The following is a 22,484-nucleotide window of genomic DNA, read 5'->3' as shown; positions in this document are numbered from 1 at the left end:
CCATGGCTCACGGGCCCAGCCGCTCCGCGGCATGTGGGATCTTCCCGGACCAGGGCACGAACCCATGTCCCCTGCATTAGCAGGCAGACTCTCAATCACTGCGCCACCAGGGAAGCCCCCAACATTCTTTATTTTAAAGTCTATTTTATCTGATATGAGTATTGCTGCTCCAGCTTTCTTTTGATTTCCATTTGTGTGGAATATCTTTTTCCATCCCCTTTCGGTCTGTATGTGTCCCTAGGTCTGAAGTGGGTCTCTTGTAGACAGCATGTGTATGGGTCTTGTTTTTGTATTCATTCAGTGAACCTGTGTCTTTTGGTTGGAGCATTTAATCCATTCACGTTTAAGGTAATTATCGACATGTATGTTCCTATTTCCATTTTCTTAATTGTTATGGGTTTGTTTTTCTAGGTCCTTTTCTTCTCTTGTGTTTCCCACTTAGAGAAGTTCCTTTAGCATTTGTTGTAGAGCTGGTTTGGTGGTGCTGAGTGCTCTTATCTTTTGTTTGTCTGTAAAGCTTTTGATTTCTCTGTCAAACCTGAATGAGATCTTTGCCAGGTAGGGTAGTCTTGGTTGTAGTTTCTTCCCTTTCATCACTTTAAATATATCGTGCCACTCCCTTCTGGCTTGCAGAGTTTCTGCTGAGAAATCAGCTGTTAACCTTATGGAGTTCCCTTGTATGTTATTTGTCATTTTTCCCTTGTTGCTTTTAATAATTTTCCTTTGTCCTTAATTTTTCTCAGTCTGATTACTATGTGTCTTGGCGTGTTTCTCCTTGGGTTTATCCTGCCTGGGACTCTCTGCACTTCCTGGACCTGGGTGGCTATTTCCTTTCCCGTGTTAGGGAAGTTTTGGACTATAATCTCTTCAAATATTTTCTCGGGTCCTTTGTCTGTCTCTTCTCCTGCTGGGACCCCTATAATGTGAATGTTGTCCCAGAGGTCTCTTAGGCTGTCTTCATTTCTTTTCATTCTGTTTTCTTTATTCTGTTCTGCAGCAGTGAATTCCACCATTCTGTCTTCCAGGTCACTTATCCATTCTTCTGTCTCAGTTATTCTGCTATGGATTCTTTGTAGTGTAATTTTCATTTCAGTTATTGTATTGTTCATCTCTGTTTGTTTGTTCTTTAATTTTTCTAGGTCTTTGTTAAACATTTCTTGCATCTTCTCGATCTTTGCCTCCATTCTTTTTCCGAGGTCCTGGATCATCTTCACTATCATTATTCTGAATTCTTTTTCTGGAGTTTAGTGGTTTTTCTGGGGTTTTATCTTGTTCCTTCATCTGGGACATAATCCTCTGCATTTTCATTTCATCTATCTTTCTCTGATTGTGGTTTTCCTCCGGCAGGCTGCAGGATTGTAGTCCCTCTTGTGTCTGCTGTCTGCCCTCTGGTGGTTGAGGCTATCTAAGAGGCTCGTGCAAGCTTCCTGATGGGAGGGACTGGTGATGGGTAGAGCCAGGTGTTGCTCTGGTGGGCAGAGCTCAGTAAAACTTTAATCCAATTGTCTGCTGATGGGTGGGGCTGGGTTCCCTCGCTGTTGGTTGTTTGGCCTGAAGCGACCCAGCACTGGAGCCTACAGGCTCTTTGGTGGGGCTAATGGAGGTCTGGGGGTGGGGGCTCACACCAATGAGTACTTCCCATAACTTCTGCTGTCAGTGTCCTTGTCCCTGCAGTGAGCCACAGCCACCCACCCCCACCTCTGCAGAAGACCCGTCAACACTAGCAGGTAGGTCTGGTTCAGTTCCCCCTGGGTCCTAATGCACACACTTTGTATGTGCCCTTCAAGAGTGGAGTCGCTGTTTCGCCCAGTCCTGTTGAAGTCCTGCAATCAAATCCTGCTAGCCTTCAAACTCTGATTCTCTGGGAGTTCCTGTTGCTGGACCCCAGGTTGGGAAGCCTGACGTGGGGCTCAGAACCTTCGCTCCAGTGGGTGGGCTTCTGTGGTATAAGTGTTCTCCAGTTTGTGAGTCACCCACCCAGCAGTTACGGGATTTGATTTTATTGTGATGGCCGCCCTCCTACCGTCTCATTGCGGCCTCTCCTTTGTCTTTGGATGTGGGGTATCTTTTTTGGTGAGCTCCAGTGTCTTCCTGCCCCTGATTGTTCAGCAGCTAGTTGTGATTCCAATGCTCTAGCAAGAGGGAGTTCTAAGTACTTTTTAATTTCCTTTGTGATCTCTTCTTTGATCCTTTGCTGTTTAAGAATGTGTTAATTTCCACAAATTTGTAAATTTTCCAGCTTTCCTTCTCTTGTTGATTTCTAACTTCATTCATCTTATTGTGGTCAGAGAAGGGACTTGGTATGCTATCTCTCTTTTTAAGCCCACTGAGGCTTAGTTTGTAGCTTAACCTATGGGTCTGTCCTGGAAAATACCCCAAGTGCACTTCAGAAGTATGTGTGTCCCATTGTTGTTGTTGGGTAGAGTGTTCTGTATATGTCTCCCCCTGTTCTGTTCCCCACAGAATGGCCCACTGTCAGGTGGATCCGCCAAGACATAGGGGTCATCTCACTTGGAGGGAGCCCTGAACAAAAGGCTCCAGCAGCTTTATGGACCATGAGGTGGGGTTGGGGGTGGACAGGGGAGAGAGTTAGGAGTGGGAAAGTACTCCAACTGGGGAGGGATGTCTTCAGTGTTTCCTTCTGACCATAAAGAGGCCTTGGCAGAGGTGTCTGAAGAAAACCTCTGCCCGTGGTCCCTTATGCTAAAGAGACCTGGGAATGGAAATTCTGGGCTGGGAATGCAAACATGAAAAGAGCATGGCCAGCCAGGGGCCCTGAGTCCTTGGCTGCAGCTCCCCTCAGAGACCCCAGTGCACACGCACCCCTCACCTCCCTACCCTACTCCCACCCCGTGAGACCTGCAGGCCTGTGGGCAGGCCTGAAAAATCACACATACGTCCTTAATTAACAGGGAGCTGGGCTCCACAGGAGTGTATGGGACAAGGATGCCAGGCCAGGAAGTGTGGGTGTCCCCCACAGGCAGACATTCCTTGGCTTGTGGCTGCATTACTCCAGTCTCTGCCTCCATCCTCGCCTGGCCTTCTTCTCTCTGTCTGAATTTCCCTCCTCTTCTAAGGACACCTGTCATTGGATTAGGGCCCAGTCTACTCCAGTGTGGCTTCATCTTAACTAGTGGCATCTGCAAAGACCCTATTTCCAAATAATGTCCCATTCACAGGTTACCAGGGGTTAGGGCTTGGACATGTCTTTCTGGGAGACACACAAGCATGCTCTAAGTGACCAGTCCCCTTGATTCAGCGTCTTTCTCCCCTAAGCTGGGCAGAGCACACACTGCCAGAGTTTGCCTCTCTGGACCCATGTTTTGAATGGTCCTGTGATCACAGCTGTCCTGAGAGACATTCATGTTTCTGATTATGGCGAGTCAGGGCCGAGGGATGACTTTCTCCTGTCACACGCTGTGGGGTGCCTTTAGTGCTTATTTCCAAGCTGTCGGGGCAGTTGCGGGGGGCACCACCCTGGAGCCCAAGGCCATACGGCTGGACTCCTCTGTTCCCACCTGGCCGCTGCGGCACGGCCGTGGAGAAGAGCACACGGTTGTCCATCTTTCCGCAGTGATCCATCAGGCGAGGACACACTCAGCGTGCAGGTCCCTGACTCCATCACCAGCTGGGTGGGTGAGGCAGTGGGTCTGTCTGCCGAGAGGGGCCTGGGCATTGCCGAGCCCACTCTGCTGAAGACCTTCAAGACCTTCTTTGTCGACTTCACCCTGCCCCCCAACGTGGTCCGCGGGGAGCAGGCCAAAATCCCGCTCAGCATCTACAACTACATGGACACCTGCATCGAGGTACCGAACCCGCCCTCCATACACAGCCTTTCCCATTAAGGGGGGGAGGGGTGACATCCTTAACGGCAGGAAGCAGAGGGAGGTGGGGTCATCCTGGGGGGAGGGATTGGAGGGGCACAGCACCTGGGATGTGGGGCAGGCAGGGCGGCATGGGGTCATCCTGGAGGGCCGTGGGGGACAGCATCTGTGTTATTAGTGAGGCAGAGGCTGGATGAGTCAGCTTCTACTTCACCAGCTGTCTACACCCGGGCAGGTTGGGGGTGGGAGTGTGTGCATGGCGGGGTTAGAGGGTGACGGATGTGATGGAGCCACTGTCGTTGACTCCTGACCCTGCAGGGGTGCGGGAGGGTGAGTATCATCTGGAACGGCATGGAGTCAGGTGATCTCGGAGCGACAGCAGCAAGTGGTCTTGAAGCTGGGTCTTAGTTCTCTGCCCAGGAATTGGACCTGGGTAGCCTGGATGAAAACCAGGAATGCTAGCCACTAGACCACCAGGGGCCAGAGGCTAGAAGCAGAGTTTCCCTGGCTGTTGCTCTGTTTGCAAAATGAATTTCTCAAAGAGGCAAAACCTGCATAAACAGGTGAAGTTTATGATGAGAGACACAGCGCTACAAGTGGGAGAGCACACAGAGAGACAGTTGTTTAAGACAGAAGCAAGGCAGAAGTACACACCCGGAGAGGAAGGTGTGGGCATCCTCCCTAATGAGAAGGAGTGCAGTAAAGGGGCGGTTAAATCATTTCTACAGGGCAGTTCTTCCCGGCCTTTGTTTACCTTTGGCCAGTTGTCAGCACCTTCTCTTCCCACATCTGACCTGCCCTAGGACCCGCTCCAACATGCTTGTGTATATTTTTGCCAAGATGGATTCTAGCACAGAGGCCTGTGGGAGGTTTGGCATCACCTATTATGGAGTGGCGCCCCCTCCTTTTTGACCCCTGAGGAGGCTTTCTGCGCATGTGTAGTCAGGGAGGTCTCCTTGACCTTAGGAGTGGTCATCTTATCTCTTTACTCCAGTAGAGCTCAGCTCCTGCCTTTAACTTTGGCCTTGGAGTGTCTAGGGAAAAACAAAGCTCCAATTTTACTCCACTTGGCAAACACCAGCTGTCCAGCCCCGGGGCCCCTCTACCTCCTACCTCAAATCCCCCCTGAGAGACGTGAACCCCAAGAAATCTTTATTGGGAGGATAAAGGGCGACAGAGTCTGTCTTCTGTAGCTTCTTCAGGCTGGCAAGGGGCTGGTAGACCCGACCTAGTTGGGGTCATAGAGCTGTCGCCTTATCTCATCAAGGGGCCCCAGGGTGACTTCTCTTGTTATCTCTGTGTCCAAATTTCCTCTGAGAAGAGTCCCTGTTTTATTGGATTAGGGTCTACCCTAATGACCTCATTGGAACTTGATGACGTCTGCAGAGACCGTAGTTCCAAATGAGGTCACATTTATAGGTACCGGGGGTTAGGATTTCAACATATCTTCCTGGGGGACACAATACAACCGATAACAGCTACCCCAAGGAGGTGGGCTTGGGGATTTCAGACGAGGAGGAGGGATGGCAGGCAATGTGGAGGGAGCCGCGAGGACCAGGGTCAGGTGGGGGCAGGATAGGGAAGGGGTGTTTGGGGGCCCGAGCATCAGTGCGGCTGCAGGAAGGCAGGGGCACCCTCCTCCCCCGCCTTTGTAATCATTTTGCACCATCTCAGCCTGGATGTCAGCTGGGGGGTGGCAGGAAGAGAGAGGAGGTGGGCTCCCAGAGTTAGGGGCAACCCTCAGGAGTGGGAGCTGGGAGCCGAGGCTACAAATGGAGGAGTGCGTGGGGTGCAGGGCCAGGGGTCTAGCTGGGAGCAAGCCAGCTTTCCGCAGCTTGGCCTGGAGGTCAGGCTACAGGTCTCAGCCTCACCCCAGCCAGCCGGGAGGAGCCTGCTAACCTTGTCCTGGCCCTGCCCATGTGTGTGCACCCGCCCCCCTCAAGGCTGCCGGCACATTCCCCACCAAGGGCAGAGATGGGAGGGGCAGCCCCAGGCCAAAGACACTGGAAACCAAGAGATTTTATCCACCCCCTGCCCAGATTTCTGGCTTTTCTTGAAAAACAAGGCCTTCTGGCCAGGGAGTGATTGGAATTTGCCACCTGAAGGGCAGCGAGGCTGCTGGGGGTGGAGGTCCTGAGTGGAGGTGGCGGATCCCCCACGGCACAGCTGTAGTCCCAGCGCATACCTGTCTCAGCATCCCCCAGATGACCCTTTGGACTTCAGCTTGCTGTTTCCATTCACCAGCCCACTTTGTCTCAGTTTCCTTATCTGGGTGTGAGAGATCTACCCTCACCCCCTGCACCCTCGGCTATGTCTGTGATCATTTCTGAGGCTGGCCCAGAGTGGAGACAGCAGTGTCCCGAGTCTCTGAGTCTCAGCTCAGAGGCTGACCTTGAGCTTCCATGAAATCATTTACTCCCTTTTTCCTTTGCAAATTCTATACCTCTGCTGACTGATTACATCTACCCAAGAACGTGTTGTTCAGAATGCCGTATGCTGGCCCTGAGGCCAGTAAAGGACCCCTCCCATTGCCTTCTGCCTGGCACAGTCCGGGTTTGAGGCTGGTATTTGCATTTGACTCCCCGATGCTTATTTGAGCCACACGTAATGTACTGTCACACAGTAACTTCTGTCTTGGGTCTTTAATGAAAAGAAAATTCCAAGTGAAAATAAAAGGGGTCAGTGCAGGTCTGGAATAGAAATGAAACACCCAGAGGCCACCAGAAAGGAATTCCTGTGTGTAAGATGTGAGTGATTTGAATTCATTCACTCAAAAGCTATCGCCCGATACCTGATGCGTGCCACGCTCTGTGTGGGAATCTGAAGACCCCAATGCTCAGGACGTGGGGTCTGCCTGAGCTCACCTGGAGCTCTGATGCCACTAACTCGGTGTTCTTGGGCACGCATCTCTGTGCCCAGTGCTGGGTGGATGATTTTAACTGTATCATTATCAAGTGCCCACGTGGGCTGAGGAAGGAGGGGCTGTGATGGAATCATTCCCGCTTGGGGAGCTCAGAGAAGCATCGTCGTATGTTCAAGGTCCCCCAGGGAGTGAGTGGCAGACCTGTGTTAGAATTAGGTGTCGGGAATTGCCCAGCCGTCCAGTGGTTAGGATTCTGCGCTTCCACTGCAGGGGGCAGAGGTTTCATTCCTGGTTGGGGAGCTAAGATCCCGCAAGCCGTGCCACACAGTGCGGCCAGAAAAAAAAAAAAAAAGAATTAAGTGTCTACAGGAAGCCAGGGAGGCCCTGAGGAGGGGTGGCTTCTCTGAACGCCGAAGTCTTTGGGCGATGCTTAAGCTGGGCACCAGCTCTGGAAGGGCATTCCTGGAAGAGGGAATAGTATATGCAAGTGACAGGCAGGAGGCAGCTTGGCCTGTCCCAGAAACTGACCGTGACACAATCTGGCTGGGCTTTAGGGTCTGGTTGGAAAAGCAGGAGAGAAGGGGGACGCTTCTGCAGTAATCTGAGTGAGAGCCACTGAGTGAGAACCACGGCAGTGGCCACGCGGTGGCCTGGAGGGGGCCAAGGAGGACATGTGAGGGGCTCAGGGCAGTCAGCTGGGATAAAGGTGCCCCCAAACCCAGAACCTTTATCATTCATGCTTTTTATGTAGCTTATGGCTAGGAGGAATAGGACCCTAGTTTCAGAAAGCCAGAATAAATGTAGGGTGGTCCCTAATCACAGGGTGGCCCCCAAGGGAGGCTCCCTCCTGAACTGCAGGCAGGCCCCCCAGGTGCCCATTTCAGCTCCTAGCAGGCACTGGTGGTTGGCTTGTCAGCGGGAAGAAGGAAGCCCTGCCGGGCAGCAGGTGTTCTCCATGTGCTCTTCCTGAGGTTCCAGGAAAACAGGCACATCCAGACCCCTCAGCCTGGACAGCGGGTTCCATCCAGCACCTGGAAAATGTATCTCACCGATGCTTGATGCTGGAATTTCTTCTTTCCTCCCTGGAAGAACTTTCTAGAAGGATGCTGTCTCGAGGGGAATGGGGGAGTCCCCAAAGCACCCTGCACCAACCGTTCTCATTCAGGTTCTACTGGGCCTGCCCTTGGGCAGGATTCAGACACTGTCACACTTGCCACTGTAAAGCTTCCTTGTACACACCTGCGTGTGTGCGTGACTCAGGCACGTCAAGCCTCTGAGGCCCAGGGATCGCTCTTGTCTGTTCAGATCTGTTTCTTGAGCTCCTAGCAGGGCTCCTGAACCCACCAGGTGCTGCATATGTGCTGGTTGGACAAATGCGTGTGGAGCAAAGAGCCTACTGTAGATCGAGGGTTATAAACACACACACGTACACAACATGCACGCGGAGACATGGTGTGCACAAGCCCACATGTGTAGAGAGCCATGCTTGCACGTGTGCAGAGACACTTGCCTTCACTCGCGTGCACTCACACACCGTGTAATGCTACGCCTACACACAGGTGTGCACACAGAGACGCATGCATGCACAGCACACACATGACACATACGCATGTGCACACCAAACTCTATTGTGACTCGGTGGACCTCAGTGGCTGGAAAGAGGGTCAGATGAAGTTCCCTGCGGGGCCTGCATGTGGAGTGGCCCCTCTTATCCCATGCTTGGCCAGAGGGACAGCCCTTGGTCCCAAGGGAGAGCTGGACCAGTGAGGGTTCAGGGGGCTGAGGGAAGGAGGGGGCTCCCAGCAGGACAATGGTAAGTGGTTTGTTCTGATCAGAAATGGAAAGAGAGCCTCCCAAAGAGAGCGTGGCTTTGGGGGAAAGGCTGCCAGGGTGGACGGAGTGCAGTGGGCAGTGGGGTGTGCTGGGAGGGCACACAGATTCCGGGCACCATGGTTCTTGCCACACTCTCCAGGTCTACGTGAAGATCTCAGTTCCCAAGGGCATCCAATTTGTCGGACATCCTGGCAAACGCCATCTGACCAAGAAGACGTGTGTGGTCCCCGGGGAGATGGAACCCTCCTGGGTGGTTCTGTCCTTTGGCGACCTGGGTCTCAGCAACATCACAGGTGAGGGTCATGTGCTTCTTTGGGCAACTCCACTCTCCAGGCTGCCAAGGGGTTCAGGTGCAGAGTCCAGGCACGGGTGAAGGGTCAGCGGGGCAGAAGATGAATTCAAGGGGCAAGACAGCTGCTGGGGATGCAGGCCAGAGGGAATGATCAGGAGGTAGGGGGCCTCATCTGGGGGAAGCCAGTCTTTTAAGATGCCAAACCGAGGTAGCACACGCATGCACGCACACTTGCACACATGCATACATATGCATGCACACACATCCAGCCTACACCGTGCACACACGCGCATAGGCACATACACGCACGTATGTGTGCATGCACACCTGGGAAGCCTGGGACAAGGGTGGGGTATAGAACAGCGCCGGATAGGGACCTGTTCTGAGAGCCAGCACCGAGTACTCAAATCTCCGCAGCCAAAGTCCTGGCTTACAGAGAAGCGAGCTGCTGCCGGGATGGGAAGTCGGTCAGAACCCCGGAGGAGAATTACGCTGACAGGAGGGTCCCCATTGGGACGGATCACATCCGGCGCGGTGTGATGGTTGAGGTAAGCCTATGTCCTCACTCGAGGCACTTGGCCAGGGCCTGATTACCTCAACAGTGAGGTTGGGGCCGGAGAGTGTGGTCCCTTCCCAAGCCAGGGCCAGGGCAGCCCCCATGAGTCCTGCTCTGGGGCTTGGGGCAGGTGACGGGGCTGCCTTGCTGGAGGACTGCGGCATCCATCTCCTCTCCAAGGAGCAGAGCAGGCTTTGGTGAAGTGATTTGGGACTCACACGGGCTGCAGGGAAGTGTCCTCCTGACCCCCGGCTTGATCACCCTGGAGGGTGGTGTGCCCCTGTCTCCTGGCTGTCCGTTTGTCAATAGGCAATTGTAGGGACTATGACCCATCATTCAGAGGGTTGTCCTTGGAATGCCTGTGTGAGAAGGACACGGAGCCTCCAGCAGGGGCCCCCAGACCATCCCGACCCTCTCTGGGCTGTGAATCTGGGATCTGCCACTTACACATGGGGCTCAGCGAGTGTCTTGTTATTCCGACTCTGCTCTGTAAGACTGGGATGCTCACGCTTACCCCATAGCATGGGGAAGGTTGGAGAATGCACACGGCACTTCACAGTGCTGGGCTTGTAGCAGCAACAGTGCCCCGTCTTTTTTGGGCTGCTCAGATGTATCAGAGCCCAGAGCTGTGGAGCGACTCCTGTTTAGTGCTGCATGGAGAGCACACAGCAGCCCCACTGAATCTCCTCACAGTGGCCCCGAGTCTCTGCCCCTCCCCAGTAGCCCAGCTGCAAACAGCTGCCCTCCCTCCCAGCTGCAGTCCTCACGGGGCTGAGCACAAATGGTTCCCATCAGTGCCTGGAGTCACACACGCGCTGGGTGGAACTCCTGGAGGTGGATGGGTTACTGCTGCAGCTTTGTTGACATGACGTGATGGAGTCCTCCGAGTGTGTCATCAGATGAGGCACGCCATCTCTGTGAGCCAGCAGGATAGGATGGCCTCAACAGGAAATGCAGAGACCCCTGGTGACCCTTTGCACAGCCTGAGCACGTTCCCTGGACCACAGCCTGCCCTACCTCAGTCCAAGGAGGCAGCGAGCCCCCCAGTGTGGCCAGCCTGATCTGGAGGCCTGGAGCTCTTGTCTTCTTCCTCTGCAGGAGGAATTTCTAGATGCACAGAGAACGATTCTCTTATCCTCAAGCCTTTCCTCCCTTTCATGCTGTTCAGCAGTGTCCTATGTCTGCAGCATCCACTGGTCCAGCTCTGTACAGACAGCACTGGAGGATAGGAGGTATGAGTTAGGCATCAGAAGACTTGAAATGTCAATGCAAAAAAATGAAGCATGAATTAGAAAAATGGATTTATGAAATAGGAGGCACTGGGTGCACAGCTTCTCCCATCTCATCCCACCACAGAGCTCTGAGCGCATGGGTCGCTCGCTCCATCAGTTATACGATGGACCCTCCCAAGACACCACGTGCCACCTGCCGGGCAGGAGTCTGAATACAACAGAAAGGCCATTCCTGAGAGACACGTGGTGGGGAAGCAGGTGATGGCCGAGCTGTCGTGGGTGTGTATCAGGAGGAGGGGCGGCGAACGCCATCCCTCCTGGATCCCCAGCTGGCCCAGGGGATTGTGACCTTTTGCATTTCTGCTGGAAGGCTGAGAGCCTTCCATCACCCCACCGTGTCTCAGTGGAGTTCACAGGATCAAAGAGGAGGCTGACATAATTCAGACCCATGAGGGGAGCCTGGCAGGCATCACAGGAGTGAGAGGAAGTCTGCCTTCTTGGCTTGGGGTGGGCTCTGGAGTGAGAGCCCTGGATTCAAACATGAAACTGCTGGACGGTTAAATGAGAGTGTGTGGAAGACATCTCTTGATGCCTGGCCTGAGTGCTAAAGAAAAGTGGTCTGTGGTCATCCAGGCATTTAGAATGGTCAACTGGGGGAACCTGGACATAAACCAGGGACACTCTTTCCGTTTTAGGATATGTCCATCAGCTGATGAATGGATAAATGTGGTGCAAGGGGATCCAGTTACCCAATTCCACAGAATATTACTCAGTCATAAAAAGGAATGAAACGCTGATTCATGCAACAGTGTAGATGAACCTTGAAAATGTTATGCTGAGTTAAAGAAGCCAGACACACAAGGCCACATGGTGTATGATCCTATTTATATGAATAGATAAATCCATAGAACAGACAAGAACGAAGCACTGATCTGTGCTACAAGGTTGTAGAAAAGTCTTGCCAGAGGTAATAACGACATCATGCAGTGACCATGTGTTGGAACCTGGTCAGGAGCTGCCTTGAGCACAGAGGTGAAGGAGGTTGGAACCCAGGATCAGCTAAAAGCCAGGGCAGCATGTGGAGGAGAGAGGCTGGCACCAGGGTCCCCTCTGAGTTGAGCCAGAAAAGAAGACAGGGTGGCGTGGCCACGAGCAGCCCATTGGCTGCTTCAGAGGCTATGCTGGGGGTGGGGGTGTGTCCAGGAGGCCCTGGATGGTCAGCCGGAGCCAGAGGGCATCTCAGCACCAGCAGAAGGACTCAGATTGTGTCTCTGGGTTTGCTTGTTCTGGACATTTCATATAAATGGAACCGTACACTATGTGGCCTTTCCTGTCTGGCTTCTTTCACTTAGCATGATGTTTTTGAGGTCCATTTACATTGTAGCGCATGTCAGCGCTCCATCCCTTTTCACGGTTGTATAATGTTGCGTCGTATGCATGGACCACATTTTGTTTATCCATTCAGCCATTGATAGACATCTGAGTTATGAATCATTTTTATGATTGTATAGCTATCATGGGCTTACAATGGCCAGGCCCTGTCCAGTGACTCAACCCCTTTTCCAACAAGGGGCTGAGCTGATAGATCGGTTAGGGGGTTGCTGAAGTCCAAGCAAAATCTCGAGGGCTCACCCTGGAGCCTGTGGCTGAGCAGATGGCCTGTGGGCTCCGCGTCAGGCCTTCTGGGTGTGAGATGACAATCCGGCTGCTGGACAGCTCAGCATCATCCACAAGGGTGCGCTTGGCCTCTCGGTGCCAACCGCAGGTGATTTTGCTAAAGGTTTGCTAGCGAGGTGTGCAGTGTGGGTGTCAGGTTGTGGCTTGCGTGGGTGAGGCAGGACCCCGGTGCAGGCCCCTGGGCGTGGCCCTGGGATGATAGCAGGAAGTGGACATGATCCAGACAGGTGCCTCCCGGACTCATCAGTACAGACCCAGGATGGATGACGCCCATCTTTGCAGCTTCAACAGAGGACTGGGGGCGGGGGTGGGGGGAAGAGGGGGATGAGGAACGCTAACAAGAGCTGACTGTTGAGCAGCACTGAGAAGACGCCAGGCTCTGTCTGAAATACACCTAACCCTCACATCGCGGTAAGGTCGGCACCTTCATCACCCCCGTCTTAGAGATGACAAATAGAGGTCCAGAGAGGTTAAGTGAGTGGACCTCGGTCACCCAGCAAGGAGTGGGTGTATTAGTCAGGGTGCTGCGGATAAACAGAGCCAATAGGACGTATACATTTCTCTAGGAAGAGATTTATTATAAGCAATTGGCTTACACGATCATGGAGGCTGAGAAGTCCCCATGGAGGCTGAGAAGTCTGCCATCTGTGAGTTTGAAGGTCAGAAGCATCGAGGGCAGAGAAGATGGATGCCCCAACTCAAGCAGTCTGGCAGAGAGAGAATTCATCCTTCCTCTGCCTGTTGTTGTATTGGGGCCCTCAATGGAGTGTTTGGGGGCCACCACGTTGGGGAGGGCCATCTACATCACTGTCCACCAATTCAAGTGCTGACTCCTTTAAGACAAGTCCTCACAGGTATGCCCAGAAGTAACATTTGGCCAGATGTTTAGGCATGCCCTGGCTTACACAAGTTGGCAGATAAAATGACCCTCACAGTAGGAGGAGTTGGGACCCCAGGAGGCTGCCTGGCTGCAGTGGCCAAGCATTAACCGTCTGAGGTCTGACCTCAGGTGGCCCCAGCTCACCGATTTGCTGATGGCGCTAAAAGAGATCTGGAAGAGCGAGAACCCCACAGGGGCTGTTCTGGTCAGACGAAAACCCACAAGGTGTATCGGGTTAAATTCCCAGTGCTCCCTTTTAAGAGAACAAGCCAGGACTTCCCTGGCAGTACAGTGGTTAAGACTCCACGCTTCCACTGCAGGGGGCACAGGTTCGATCCCTGGTCAGGGGAAGTTCCTCGTGCCACGTGGTGGGGCCAAAAATAGATAAATTTTAGAAATAAATAAATAAGAGAACAAACCAGCTGCCTTCTGTTATTTGGGGGACGTTGTGGAAGGGGTGGAAGCAGGAGCATGATGGACAGGAGACAAGGGATGCATCGGACAGTGGGACAGAGACCCCGTCCTTGGCAGACCTGGGTGCCCCCTTCTCAGTGCTCTTGGACATTGGATGGGGCCTCAGATCCTGGCAGCCTTCAAGTCATAGTGTTCTCTGCCCACAGGGAGCAGCTGGGCTTGGAGCTGGGCCAAAGGGGTGGCTGGGAGGGTAGGATGGGGGTGTGGGAAACATGATAAGTCTAGGAGCGGTTGGTGAGTTTGTTTGACTAGAGCCCAGAGAAGGGGAAGCGAGCCTCAGTTTCCCTATCTGGGCATGGGAGGCAGGTGACCTGGTCCATCTCTGTGCACCTGTGGTCGTGGTATCACCCCGCGGGATCCACACTCAGAGCTGCTGCCGTGGGAGGGTGGCTTCGCCCTTGCACTGGCTGCCACCCCCCATCTCTCAGTTCTCCCCATTTCTCTGTTTCAGCCTGAAGGAGCCCCCCGGTCATACACCTACAGCGCTTTCTTCTGTCCCAATGGTGAGTTCCCGTGTCCACCCTGCCAAGGACTTTGGCCCTTACCCCTGCACTTCGGCAGCTTTCCTGCTGCTGAGTGGACACCCACCATCCCTGGGAGCTGGGGACACAGCAGCAAAGCTCTGATATGTCCCAGTTGGGGGCACCTGTAAGCCAGAGTGAGGACTGGGCATCTGCCATGCAGGAAATGAGCACATATGATGGTAGACTGCAGACACCAATGAGAAGAGACTGCCGTCAGGGGTAGGGCTGTCTTTGGGCCCTGGGCTCCTCACCCAGGGTCTGGGGAAAGGAGGTCTTAGAGTCACATCATGGGAAAGCTGTGGGAATGAGGGTGACCCAGAACCCAGGGATAGCAAAGGAGGATGCAGGAAATTAAGGTGGGTTCCAGAAAGTGTGAGATCTGGGGTGCACCTTGATCCCCTGAAATTGACATCATACCCGCCCATGATCTGTGAACAGGAAATGGGCACAGAGTGCCCAGTGGGTGGAGTGGCCAAAGGCCTGTCCACACCTCTGCCTTGTGGGATCAGGGCAGTGCTGGGAGGAACATGAGTCTGAGCTGCCTATGGTAGGGTCTGCCCCTTCCCCATCCAGTCCCTCCCCAAAGAGCCCTCCAGCTTGGAGGTTGGGCTGGGCCTGGCACTGGGCACTCACCTGGCAGGTTTTGCCAAGAGGCACAGCAGAGGATCTGAAGTGGAGTCCCCTGGTGATGCCTACCCTCTAGGTGTACCACCTCCTTGTTCCCAAAGCATTCAGCACAACAGGTCCCCTGACCCACAGCACACTCTGGACACAGGCTTCCTTTAACATCCCCCCCTCCCTTTTGTCAGTAAATAGCAATACATCACATATGTGCTCAAATGAGTTTTGACAATGGTGCACAAGCAGTTCAATGGAGGATGGAGAACCTTCTCAACAAATGATGCCAGAGCGATTGGACATCCATTGGCAGAAACATGAAATTCGACTGAAAGATCATACCTTATACAGGAATTAACTCAAAACGGAGCACGAACTTACATGTAAAACTGTACAACTTCTAGAAAAAAAAACATGGGAGGAATCTTTGGGATCTAGGGCTAGGTAAAGAATTCTTAGACATATTACCAAAAGTATGAATGACAAAAGGAAACATTGATAAATGTACCTCATCAAAATGAAAAATGTTTGCTCTGTGAAAGATGCTGTTAATGGGGGGAAATTCAAGTTACTGACTGGAAGGAAATATTTCCAAACCCAGATCTGACAAAGGACTAGGATCTAGAATATATAAAGAGCTCTCAAAATTTAACAGTAAATAAAACAAACAATCCAATTAGAAAATGGGCAAAAGAAATAAACAGTTCACCGAAGAAGATGTACAGGTGGCAAATAAACACACGAAAAGGTGCTCAACATTGTTAACCATTACAGAAATGCACACTGAAATGCAGTGAGTTATCAGTACACACCTACCAGAATGACTAAATAAAAAGTAGAGATAGCACCAAAAGATGGCCAGGATGTGGAGACACTGGATCTCTCACCCATTGCTGGTGGGAATGTAAAGTGGTACAGTCACTGCTGGTGGTTTCTTAAAACAGTTTGGTGGTTTCTTAAAAGACAGCATGCCATCAGCATACCCACCAGTAACTACACTCTTAGGCATTTATCCCAGAGAAATGAAGACTTATGTTCACACAAAAACCTGTATACAACTGTTCATATCAGCTTTATCTGCAATAGCCTCAAACTGAAAATAGTCTAGATGTCCTTCAGTGGGTGAATGGTTAAAAAATTGTGGTCCATCCATATCTTAGAATACTATCTAGAGTAAAAAGGAAGAAGCTATTGATAACATGCAGCAACTTGGATGAAGTGGATTGAGTAAAAAAAAAAAAAAATCCTGAAAGGGTACATAAAAGATTCTGTTTTTCGAAATGACAAAATTTTAGAGATGGTTGTCATATTATTGGTTGTTAGGGCAAGGAGAAAGGGTGTGGGTGTGATGATAAAATGGCAACATTTATTTTTCTCCCATAAAATAAAATTGGAGAAATCTGAATGAGGATTGTAACAGTGCCAATATCCCGTTAGTGATACTATACTAGAATTTTGTGAGATGTTACCATTGGGGAAACTGGGTCAAGAGTACACAGATTTCTCTGTGTTATTTCTTAGAGTCACACATAAATCTATAATTATCTCAGTAAAATTTAAATTAAAAACGTTTTAACAAAGCAATGCGTGTGTACAAATACCATATGATTCCACTTATATGAGCTCCCTAGAGCAGTAAAAATTATAGGGTCAGAAAGTAGAGTGGTGGTTGCCAGGGGCTGGGGGGAGGGGAAAGTGGGGGTTTATTGTTTAGCGAGTATAGAGCTTCAGTTTTACAAGATGAAAAGAGTTCTTGAGGTGGATGGTGGTGATGTTTGCACAATGTGAATGTATTTAATGCCACTGAACTGTACACTTAAAGATGGTTAAGATGGCAAATTTTACATTGTGTGTATTTTACCATAATTTTAAAAATTGGGAAAGGAAAAAGCAATACCTGTGTATTAGAGAAAATTTAGAAAGAGAGAAAGACAGAAACTATCTCCTCTGGTTCATACCCAAAGATGACCTCTTTTGACATTTTGTTGTATTCACTTTCATAGGATTGATTATTGTTTGTTTTAGCACAGTTGTGACTCATGAGCTATGTAATTTTATATCTTGCCTTTCTCACTTAACACATCCTGAGAACTTTTCCTTGTTATTGTAAAGTCATTATAAACAGCATTTCAAAAGAGCTTTAGTATGCTCCATGAAAGGACTGCTCCAAAATTTGATCATTATGGAACATTTTGAAACATTATTGGACATTTATATATTGTTTGTACTTCTTATATCATAATCAACACTAGGCCAAATATATTTGTATTCAAAGTAAGGTCAGTAACATTTTAACATGTTTATTGAGGTATAATTGACATACAATAAATTAGACATATTTTAAGGGTAGTTTGATAAATGTTGACATGTGTGTACATCTGTGAAGCCATCACCACAATTAAGATAATGAAGATTTTCATTAACCCTAAAGTCACATCCCTTTGAACTCTCTCACCCTGTCCACTCTTGCCACTAGGGAACCACTGATCTGCTTCTGTTTCTCTATAGATTACTTTGCACCTTCTAGAATTTTACATAAATGGGATCATGGGGAATGTCCTCTTTTTGTCTGGCCTCTTTCACTCAGCATAATAATTTTGAGATTCAACCATACTGTGTGTGTCAATAATTCAGTCATTTTAAGGCTGAGTAGGAGTCCATTGGATGGATGTGTCACACTTTGTTTATCCATTCACTTTTTGAATGTTATTTTTTCAAGTTATTTCCTGTTTGGGGCTATTTCATATAAAGCTGCTATGAACATTCATGTACAAGTCTTTGTATGGGTGATGTGTTTTCCTTTCTCTTGAGTCAATGTCTAGGAGTGGAATAGCTAACTCATGTAGTAGGTATGTGTTTAACTTTCTAAGAAACTGTCAGTTGTTTCCCAAAGTGGTAGTACTATTTTGCATTCCCACCAGCACTGGATAAGCCAGTTCTGCCCCATTCTTATCAACACTTAGTATTGTCTGTTTAATTTTAGCCATTCTAATAGGTGTCTAGTGGTATGTCATTGTGGTTTTAATTTGCATTTCCATCATGACTAATGACGTTAAGCGTCTTTTCATATGCTTATCTGCTATTAGTCTATCTTTTTTTGTGAAGTGTCTTTTAACCTTTTTAAAATTGAGTTGTTGGGAGTTCCCAGGTGGTACAGTGGTTGGGATTCAGTGCGTTCACTGCCGTAGTCTGGGTTCAGTCCCTGGTTGGGGAACTAAGATCTAATAAGCCGCATGGTGCAGCCAAAGTGAAATAAAATAAAATAAAATTGAGTTGTTTATTTATATTGAGTTTTGAGAGATTTAAAAAATGTGTTCTGGATACAAGTCTTTTATCAGATAAATGCTTTGCAAAGGTATTTCTCCCAGTCTGTGGCTTGTCTTTTCTCCTCAAGTCCATTCTCTAGTAGGTCTGTGTCTTTATTCCCATCTTACCCCTAGTTTTTCATGACCATTTTTTTTCCCTTAGATTCCATATATATGTGTTGTTAGCATACGATATTTGTTTTTCTCTTTCTGACTTACTTCACTCTGTATGACTTCCTAGAGTAATGGAAATGAAAACAAAAATAAACAAATGGGACCTAATGAAACTTCAAAGCTTTTGCACAACAAAGGAAACCATAAACAAGACCAAAAGACAACCCTCAGAATGGGAGAAAATATTTGCAAATGAATCAACTGACAAAGGATTAATCTCCAAAATTTACAAGCAGCTCATGCAGCTCAATAACAAAAAAACAAACAACCCAATCCAAAAATGGGCAGAACACCTAAACAGACACTTCTCTAAAGAAGATATACAGATTGCCAACAAACACATGAAAGAATGCTCAACATCAGTAATCATCAGAGAAATGCAAATCAAAACTACAATGAGGTATCATCTCACACTGGTCAGAATGGCCATCATCAAAAAATCTAGAAACAATAAATGCTGGAGAGGGTATGGAAAAAAGGGAACACTCTTGCACTGCTGGTGGGAATGTAAATTGATACAGCCACTATGGAGAACAGTATGGAGGTTCCTTAAAAAACTGCAAATAGAACTACCATATGACCCAGCAATCCCACTACTGGGCATATACCCTGAGAAAACCATAATTCAAAAAGAATCATGTACCAAAATGTTCATTGCAGCTCTATTTTCAATAGCCAGGAGATGGAAGCAACCTAAGTGTCCATCATTGGATGAATCGTGTCTTTTAAAGAACAGAAGGTTTTCATTTCAATGAAGCCCAGCTTATCACTTTTTCCTTTTATGGATTATTTTTTGTTGTTTTATCTAAGAAATCTTTGCCCAACCCTACGTTTTCTTCTCAAAGTATTATAGTTTTAGGTCTTACATTTATAAAATGGCTATGATCTGTTTTGAGTTACTTCTTGGAGCCCATGCAAGGTATGGATCAGTGTTCCTTTTTATGCATCTGGAGGCCCGGTTGTCCTGGCATCATTTGTTGAAAAGACTTTTGCTATTGAATTGCTTTTGCACCTTTGTTGAAAATCAGTCGCTCATACATGTGTGGGTCCATTTCTGGACTCCCTGTCCTGTTCCATTGAGCATTTGTCTATGTTGACGCCAATGCTATACTCTTGTGATTGCTCTAGCTTTAGAGTACGTCTCAGTGTCAGAGGGTGTGAGTAAACTTGGTTCTTGTTTATCAAAGTAGTTTTGGCTCTTCTAGATCCTTTGAGTTTCCATATAAATTCTGGAATCAGCTTGGCAGTTTCCTCAAAAGACTCTGCTGAGATTTTGATTGGGATTGGATCGAATCTATAAATCAGTTTGGGGAATAATTAACATCTTTGCAGTGTTATCTTCTGACCCACGAACACGCTCTAGCTCTCCATTGATTTGATTTGTGTCTTTAGTTTCAGCAGCATTTTGCAGTTCCCAGCTTATGGGTCTTGCACGTCTTTTGTAGGATTTATCTCTGTGAGCATTTCATCTTTTGTGCGCTATTGACAAAACGGTCATTAAGCCAGCTCCGTTCCACCATGCTTCATGCAGCTTCATGGGGAGCCACAGTGAGGCTGGCCCCCTGAGGTCCCGATGCTCAGCTCTGGGCATGGGCGGGGGGTGGGGGTAGGATGATTCGGTGCCCCCTCAACACCCCTTCTTCTTCCCTCCATCCAGAGAGAGTCCACATCTCCACACCCAACAAGTACGAGTTCCAGTATGTGCAGCGGCCGCTGCGCCTCACCCATTTTGACGTGGCCGTGCGAGCCCACAACGATGCCCGCATGGCCTTGTCCCCAGGACCCCAGGACACGGCGGGCATGATCGAGATCGTTCTGGGAGGGCACCAGAACACCAGGTCCTGGATCTCCACCAGCAAGATGGGCGAGCCCGTGGCCAGCACACACACAGCCAAGATCCTCTCCTGGGATGAATTCAGAACATTCTGGATCAGCTGGCACAGCGGGCTCATCCAGGCATGGCTGGGCTTGCCTGGGGTGGGCGCGGGAACCTCCTGGTCCTCTGGCATTGTTGCTTCCTGATACATGTGATAGGGGTGGGGAGGAGAGAGAAGAAACACAAGGCAGCTCTCAAGTTGCTCATAGTCTGCCTGGAGTTACGTACAAAAAACAGGTGGTGAGAGCTGTGGTGGAGGAAGTGCCTAGGGATCTGGGAGCTGAAGGGTGGTGGATGGTCAGGGAGAAAGAAAGTGGATAAAACAGGTAAAATGGGGACTGTGGACTCTTTCTGGGCCAAGCAAAGGAGACATAGAAAAGAAGCAGCTGACACAGCTTCCTAGAGGAGAGATATAGCCAAGTGGGGTTTTGAAGTACAAATAGAGGAGTTTGCCAGGCATATGCTAAGATCCAGAGGTTCCAGGGAGCCCAGCGACTTTGGAACCTGCAGATGCCACACTTGTGTCTCTGTTGGGTGTTTCATGAACAGTGTGGTGTCTATAGTTTCTCTCATCTCTGACCCCTTGAGAACCCCGCCCCAACTTATGAGCGTGGCCAAGGCCCCTGACCATGTCTGAGCACAGCTTCACGCTTCCTGCCAGCATCCAGCAGCATTGGCCTCTTTTTCCAGGTTGGCCATGGTCCAGAGCCATCCAATGACTCTGTCATCATGGCCTGGACCCTCCCCAAGACACCAGAGGTCCAGTTCATCGGTTTCTCCACTGGCTGGGGTTCTGTGGGCGAGTTCCGCATCTGGAGGAAGGTGGAAGTAGATGAGAGCTACAGCGAAGCCTTCACTCTGGGGGTCCCGCACAGTGCCATCCCTGGGTCCGAGCGTGCAGCCGCCTCCATCATAGGTGCGTCTGCCCTGCAGCCTGATTTGGGGAGGACAGGAGCAAGAACCCAGGCCAAGGGACAAGTGTTTACTCTGGGCTCAGTCTCATACCAGGCTTTGCTGGGGACCTGTGCCCCGGGGCCTCCAACCACACACCCACTCACCTGACAAGCAGCTTCTAGTGCCTTCTCCATGATGGGCGCTGGGGCCAGACTCAGAGATGACCTCAAACCCGACCTTCAGGGCTTCCTAGTCTGGCTGAGAAGGCAGGTCCTTGCCCTGTGTGGGGCAACCGGGAGGGTGGGTGGTGAACTCCATGAGGGCAGTGGGTCTGGGGTGATATACAAGAAGGTTGAAAGGCCAGGTGAAGTTAACCAGGTATGGGGTGGAGGGCGGGGCTTCTGGGTGTCCAGCTGAGTGGGCAGGACCATTTCAAACGCTTAGAGCATTCACTGAGCAGGGGTAAGAGGCTGTGGCGAGGGATCTCTTGGGCTGTGGATTGTCTCCTATAGCCCAGGCATAGGATTGGAAAGTGGGGACTGTGTGATCCATCTAGTGCTGGGAAATGGAAGGGTGAGGTGAGGGTGAGACACCAGGAGGAGGCAGACAGGCCTGAAGGAGGGTGTCTTGGGTCTCTCTGACATCAGAGGATGGAAGCCCTGGGTCCTGGGCAGGGTGGTGGTTGTGACCAGACCAGAGGATATTGGAGTTTATGACTTCTGAAGCATGAGATAAACTCAAATGTGGCCTTGGGGATGAGTGGCACAGATGGAGGTGAGGGATGTAGGGGAGAAGGCAGATGGACAGCAGTGGAGAGGAGGTGAAGGCAGGGACTTGTGTGCCAGTCAGTGTCATCAGCACAGTGGGATGGAAGGTTGGAGAAGAAGCTGGAAAACCCAGAGAAGGGTGATGAGAAAGTAGCCAGGTAGGCCCTGCCACAAGAGGAGGCCGCAAGAGCAGTGGCAGCCTCAGTGGGGCAGGAGGAAAGGCTGAGGAAGGAAGAGAGGTGCAATCAGGGGACAGTGGGGATTCCGGAGGGCCCATCAGCAATGTTTGGGGCATAGAGGCCAGGGAGAGGAAGGCAGGGTACTGAAGGGATGAGAACATAGTAGGTCAGAAATAAGAGAAAAAAAGAACTTTTAAAAACACACCAACAATACCACACATGTGGGAAGAGTTTTATAAAAAATCTAAATACTCACAGAGAGAAAAATCACATTTCATATTGGAAGTTAGAAAAAATATTTAGAATGGAATCGCATGGCTGGATTGACATCTTAATGTCTGTGGGATGCAGCCAAAATTGTACTAAGAGGGAAATGTATAGCCTTAATTGCACCTGTTTAAAAAGCCAGAAAGGAAAGAGCATTTAACATAATGGAAAGGTAGAGAAAGAGCACCTGAGTTAAAACTAAAGAACACAGAGGGAGGTATGGAAGAAAGGGCCAGTGGGTGTTCACCA

General features: G+C 49.9%; 1 protein-coding gene across 1 annotated transcript in view; it reads left to right on the top strand.

The window, feature by feature from the left end:
• Positions 1-22,484, top strand: part of CPAMD8 (C3 and PZP like alpha-2-macroglobulin domain containing 8) — a 94,270-nt gene that overhangs the window by 46,808 nt on the left and 24,978 nt on the right. The window contains exons 20-25 of the mRNA XM_024767435.1: positions 3,575-3,806; positions 8,660-8,813; positions 9,230-9,360; positions 14,083-14,134; positions 19,910-20,208; positions 20,819-21,044. Coding sequence (XP_024623203.1) covers positions 3,575-3,806; positions 8,660-8,813; positions 9,230-9,360; positions 14,083-14,134; positions 19,910-20,208; positions 20,819-21,044 — 1,094 coding nt within the window. The remainder of the gene's footprint in view (positions 1-3,574; positions 3,807-8,659; positions 8,814-9,229; positions 9,361-14,082; positions 14,135-19,909; positions 20,209-20,818; positions 21,045-22,484) is intronic.

This window comes from Neophocaena asiaeorientalis, unplaced genomic scaffold, assembly GCF_003031525.2.
Source record: "Neophocaena asiaeorientalis asiaeorientalis breed wild unplaced genomic scaffold, Neophocaena_asiaeorientalis_V1.1 scaffold87, whole genome shotgun sequence".
NCBI lineage: Eukaryota > Metazoa > Chordata > Mammalia > Artiodactyla > Phocoenidae > Neophocaena > Neophocaena asiaeorientalis.
Note: the sequence above shows the minus strand (reverse complement) of the source record. Positions and strands in the feature narration are given on the sequence as shown.